Consider the following 6,287-nt stretch of genomic DNA (forward strand, 5'->3'; position numbering starts at 1 on the left):
TAAACAGCCAAAGAAATAAGCACAGAAGTGAGAATTGCCCCACAAGGCTTACATGGTGGCTCAGACAGTACAAAATCTGCCCACAATGCAGGAGTCCAAGGTTTGATCCCTGAGTCAGGAAGACACCCTGGAGAAGGGAATGGCTACCCACTGCAGTATTCTTGCCTGGAGAATCCCATGCATAGAAGAGCCTGGCGGGCTACAGTCCATGGGATTCCAGAGAGCCAAACATGACTAGGTGACTAACCACACACACACACACATATACAAACACACACACAAACACAGGAGATGCCCCAGACAGAATAAAGAAATTATAGGAATGGTAAGGTTTTGAATCACGGACAACAGTGTGCCTAATTTTATCAGTAGCTGGAGATAACGGAGTCATAAATTGAACACAGAATAATACATCATGGAGGACAGCAGTTGATTTTCCATGATTGTCTCTTTATTTATTTCTGTTAATTATTTTTTATTGGACAATGTCACATTATGTTCTTTTACAACAAAATAAATGTCACATCTATACATTTATCCAGTCTCATTTTAAATTTCTTTCCTGTTTAACTCACCAAGAGGATTTCTTTATTCCTAACAATTTCTTTTTTTTTTTAATTTTTTTGAATTGTATTTTTATGTTTTTAGCACCAAAAACATTTTGTATTGGGGTATAGCCTATTAACAATGTTGTGATAGTTTCAGATGAACAGTGAAAGGACACAGCCATATACATACATGTATCCCTCAAACCCCCCCTTCAATCCAGGCTGGCACATAACACTGAGCAGAGCTCCATGTACTATACAATAGTTCCTATTGGTTATCATTCTACATAGCTGTAGGTACATGAACTTCCTAAAGTCCCCTGCCATCCTTTCCCCTAGGCAACCCATGAGTTCGTTTTCTAAGTCTGTGAGACTGTTTTGCAAGTAAGTTCATTTGTATCATTTCTTTGTAGACTCCATATACAAGGGGTGTCTTATGATATTTCCTGACCATTGCTTTACAACAATCTCCCCAGGGAAAAATCTAACACGTGGGTCTCCAGCCTGTAACCACCCAGGTCATATCAGATTCTAGAGGCACACGTCCATGAAAGTCCCATCCTCTTCCAGAATCTACATTCCGCCTGCAAACCTGTACCAACTCCACTATCGCCCTTTATTTTCTAAATCGCATTAAGATGTCTAAAACCTTAGTCGGTGTTCCTTTCATGAAGTCCTCAAGTTCTAGATTTCAGTTGCAAGGTGCACAGAAGAAAGCTTCTGATACAGGCCACCCCCTAGGCAGGGGCAGGACAGCTGTATACAATGGGCTCCATGTGATGGCATACATCCTCCCCACAGCGAGGACAGGGGCTGAGGCTTATCCAGATGATCCTGGGACGTCCCAAGTCTCTGAGAATCTCCAACAGCTGAGCCCGAAGCCGGGCAAGTCTCGCTTCCAGGAGAACACCCCGAGGTCTGTAACTCTCCTGAGGGGCGGGATAACGCTCTTGCCTTAAACAGGGCAGCACAGCGGTGTGTCGCAGCAGCTTCTCCAGGACGGCCGTGGACAGGAGGTTCCCACACAGGCTGACGGCCCTGAGCTGGGAGCAGCGGCTCAGGGCAGGCAGGAAGGCCTCCAGCTGGGAGTCCGTGATCCCACACGCGTCCAAGTCCACTTCCTGGAGGGTGGCTGCGACTTTCTCCAGCAGAACTTGGAGGAGCTCAGGCCGAAAGTCAGTCATGGGGACACCGCTGAGATCCAGGCTCTTGAGCTGACTGATGTCTGGGCTCTGGGACACGTGGGTCAAGTCTGATTCTGTAAGCCGGCACTTGGTTATTGACAGGCTGTCCAAGGGGGACCTCAGGCACCTGGGGAGAAACCAAGCAATTAGTTCTTGGGAACCGGGTGCCAGGTTGCATACAGCTGATAGACAAAAGGTTGCTACAAAGACTGATATGAGTCTGACCATCCACTGAGGGTCAACATGCCGATTTGCCCCGTCTCATTCTAGTCTGAGGGCTCTCAGCCTCACTGTGGCACCGAATCCCTGCACAGTGTCTCAAAGACACTCTCTCCTCATCTATGGAGCGGAGTACCACGTGCTCCACTTCCTTCTGAGGACGAGTGAAGATCATGGCATCGCAAGAACATGCTGTGAGGAGAGCCATAGAGCACCTCCATCGAGTGTGGACATTATCGAATATTAGCGTGAGAAGGAGATCGAAAAATGGTTTCGGGTAAGGCTTCCTTCAGCCCCAGGTGGAGCCCCAGATCCTACATCTCTGGCCAGGCCAGGCTCTAGGGAGACGTGCCTCAGGAACCAACTGTAGAGCACCACACCATCTCTTACAGACAGGGCCTTTACAACAGGGTTCACTGAGGGCACCGACCTGGGGAGCATGGAGCTTCTCTTCAGGGATGCTCTGATCTGATGTCGTTTCCCCACTTCAGTGTCCTGTTCGCTTCCCTATGTTTACCATGATAACATAGATGCCTCCGAGTTAGGAGGAAATTACCGACTCTGGGAGGCCAACACCCCCAGATAATACTCTCTACCACCTCACGGGCCCCACTCGATCAGCTTCACCCCCTCCCTTGACTTGCGGGGTTGTGGGACACCACACCCCAGGACAGAGCACCGTGAGAGACGGTCCTTTGGACGTTCTAATGTTGTGTTTAAGGTTACCACACTCACCTGAGCATCTGGTCCAGGCAGCCTTCAAGGAAGGAAGGAGACTCCAGATGGAGGTCCCGGAGGTGGCCCAGCCTCCGGAACTGGGAGGTGATTTGCACAACGTGATCGTGCTCCTGCTTCTTGAAGGCAGACACGTGGACGTGGGAGAGATGGAGTCTCTGCAAGTTACTCATCTCACCCAGGAAAGGGGCGAGTGTGGCCAGGGTGGACAGACTCCAGGTGCAACTCACTTGCACCTCCTGGATACAGTCCAGCTGCACCGCGCTCAGGACCTTCACGATCTTGTCCATTGGCATGGAGACGATCTTCAGCTTCTTGCAACATAGGTGGATGGAAGACTTTCTCTGCTCCACCCACCGAAGGAAGTAGGTGAGGAAGTTGTCCAGGGTCCTTTTCTTCAGGCACAGGTCTAGAAAAACCTTCAGTGGAGTCGAGGGCTGCCTCGTCATTGACCTGGGCTCAGCCACTGCTGCCATCCGTGAGCCTGAGCACCCATAACTGCTGGCTCCAGACCACATGCTCCAGAAGTTCTGGCCCGTCTTTCGTAAATCTAGCACCCGCAGTTTGCACCTCCTGGGAGAAGAAGGAAGAAGGAGATTGGTAATGATGTAGTACGATCCACACCGTCAGAAACAAACAAACAAACAGAAACCGAAAAAAACAAAACCACAGCCTCCCATTGGGAAAACACACTGCCTACCTGTGCTGTAACTTAATCTTCCTGAGGTCACCAGCTGCCTTGCCCTCTTCCTTCTCTGCCTCACTTTCCTCCACCCCCCTTTGCCCTCTTTTCCTGCCTGATCGTCCACTCTAGTAAGTCTAAGCGTGATTGGGTGGGGGGAGCGGATATTCTAGAAGGCTCCCCTTCATTTAAGCCACCCTTCCGCTACCAGAAGGTATTTCTCATAGCCAACCAAGGCTTCTTCGTTGCCCTCTTGAGAACCCTCCGATCTATCCCGTTCCATCTACGTTCTCTCAGCCCAGCCGTCTTCCTGGGCACTGCCAGGATTTGACCAGGTTCCCATGACCGACTCACCTGGATCGAACCTTCTGGGCAAGCAGAACATCCAGTGCTTCCAGCACGGCTTGTAGGGGCCCCACATGAGGCAGGTCAATCAGGGCCCCCAGAGGCAGGCGTACAAAGGGCCAGGTTTGCACCATGGCTTTTAGGGTCTCAGTCCGATATCCGTCAAAGGCTTCCAGGAAGAGGGGCGGGAAGAGCTCCGTGGGCACACTCTCCAGAGTAGAAACGTCCAGGTCTTCGGCCCTCAGCAAGTGCCTTCCCGCCAGGTCAAGGAGTCTGGGTGGGGTCGGGGCACTCATCCTGACTCCGCTCCAAGACGACTCCTGTGGAAGCTGCCAGAGATCAAGGGATCCGTTTTAGACAATGCAGGAGCACACCTTACACGGTCTCCCTTCCCTTCCATGCAAGCCACTCAGGGCCAAGGGCACTGCGCTAGCCGGGGTGCAAGTGAGGCTCGTAGCCGTAGGAACACTAGACAGGGCCCAGTGGGGGACAAAGTGCTATCTCTCTGCCCGCTTGGAACACGCGTCTCACTCGTACCGAGGAGCCAAACACGAATGCCGACTGTGTGCTCGATACGCATTTTAAACACCCTGCAAAGAAGGCAAATTCCAAACCGATGTGTTTCATGAATGACGTCTGCTCCCTAAAGACATTTAAAATGATTCCAGCTACATCACTGATGAAAATGTGATGAGATTCAGGTAAAACTACCTTGAGAGGCCAAATCAGACCCTGAAATGCGTTCTTGGGAAAGAAATGATTTTATTGAAAACTCTCCTTGCCATCCAGAGGCACACGCTACCCTTCACCATTAGCTCGCTTACCTTAAGCAAGGAAAGGACGTCCTCATCGGAGGGTAGTCACTTACTGCTCTGCTGTGGCTTGCAGGGCGCTCAGGCGTCGACACTGCGGAGAACCCAGCTGTGACTCCAGAGCCAGAAAAGGACTTTGTATTCCCATCATCCCTCTGGCCCACTGCGAAGCCAATCAGAAACGGGCACCTGATCAGTCTATAGAGCTCTCATTGGATTGATCCCGCTTGGATCTTCACTTCTATCAGTCGATTCAGGGAGCAGAGGTTGACGGGGCGGCCGGGTAATGCAGGATCCTTTCTGCATTCACCATTCACTTCGCAAACGCTGACTGAATTCTACCATGAGAACTGAGATATAGACAGTCGTGCTTCCCTTGTGGCTCAGCTGGTAAAGCATCTGCCTGCCATGCCGGAGACCTGGGTTCCATCCCTGGGTTGGGAAGATCCCCCGGACAAGGGAATGGCAACCCACTACAGTGTCCGTGCCTGGGGAATTCCATGCACAGAGGAGCCTGGTGGGCTAGAGTCCATGGGGTTCCAAAGAGTCGGACATGACTGAGTGACTAAGCCAGGACACGCCCACGTGCCAGCATGCCCTCACTTGCCCTAGTGCATGCCCCCGCCCTCCCACACACACACACACACACACGTGCACACACACACACGTGCACACACACACACACACACACACACACACACACACAAAGGAGATGTTCCACACAGAATAAAGAAACTCTGAGAATAGTCAGGTTTTGTACCATGGACAGCACGGTGCTGTTTTTCTCTTTTTGAGTAAGTGACTTGAGATCATCGAGGCCTGAACTGAACACAGAGTAATACGTCAGGGAGGACAGCAGTAGATTTTCCACGGGTCTTTCTTTATTTCATTTGATTAATTTTTTTGGTGTAGATTTGCTTCTTAAGGTCCTATAATTTTCTTGCTATACCACATCATCAATAAGTGATATCTGTGCATGTATCCACTCTCATTTTAGATTTCCTTCCTCTTTGGTAACCTGGAGCATCTTCTTATTCTTGACAAGTTCTCTGCTTCAAAAATTTGTTTGTTTAACAGCGAAAGCATTCTGTGTTGGGACGTAGCCACTTAACAGGGTTGCCATAGTTTCAGGTGAAGGGCCAAGGGATTCAGTATAGATAACCCACGTACCCATTCTCCCCAGATCAGCCCTCCAATCCGGGCCGGCACAAAACTTTGAGCAGAGCTCCATGAGCGATAGGATAGGTTCCCGGTGGTTATCCAGTCCAAACACAGTGGTGTGTACATGACTTCCCTCAAGGCCCAACCATCCCTCCCACACACCCACGCCCCGCTCCTCCCCCCGCCCACCCCCCCCACACACACACAAACCAGGAGTTCATATTCTAAGTCGTGAGTCCTTCCGTTTCTGCAAGTAAGTTCATTGGGGTCATTTCCTTTCGGATTCCACAAATGAGGGGTGTCATACGCGATTTCCCAACAATTTCCTGACAACTTTCTCCCCGGGAGTAACTCTAACACGTGGGTCTCCCACGTGGACCCACGCGGGTTCATATCAGATGCTAAAAGCACGTGTACATGAACGTCCCATCCCCTCCCAGACTCTATAATTCCCCCCTGCCATCTTGCGCCACCGCCACGGCCCTCTGCCGCCCTACTAACGCGGTTCCTTTTCCCATTCGCGTTGAACAGATGTCCGAAACCCTGGGTCTGTGTTGCCTTCACGATGTCCCCACGTTCTAGATTTCAGTTGCAAGGTGCA

The 6,287-nt window shown here is 50.8% G+C and overlaps 1 protein-coding gene across 1 annotated transcript; it reads right to left on the bottom strand.

Annotated features, from left to right (window-relative positions):
- Nucleotides 1–1,285: 1,285 nt before the first annotated feature.
- Nucleotides 1,286–4,009, bottom strand: LOC139176280 (PRAME family member 8-like). The gene is made up of 4 exons (XM_070767683.1): nucleotides 3,723–4,009; nucleotides 2,687–3,259; nucleotides 2,270–2,381; nucleotides 1,286–1,963 (listed from the first exon to the last, which is right to left on the bottom strand). Exons 1-4 carry the CDS (start codon nucleotides 4,007–4,009, stop codon nucleotides 1,286–1,288), a joined length of 1,650 nt encoding a protein of 549 aa, XP_070623784.1.
- Between the last annotated feature and the right edge of the window lie 2,278 nt (nucleotides 4,010–6,287).

The sequence above is a fragment of the Bos indicus genome, chromosome 16 (assembly GCF_029378745.1).
Source record: "Bos indicus isolate NIAB-ARS_2022 breed Sahiwal x Tharparkar chromosome 16, NIAB-ARS_B.indTharparkar_mat_pri_1.0, whole genome shotgun sequence".
Classification (NCBI taxonomy): domain Eukaryota; kingdom Metazoa; phylum Chordata; class Mammalia; order Artiodactyla; family Bovidae; genus Bos; species Bos indicus.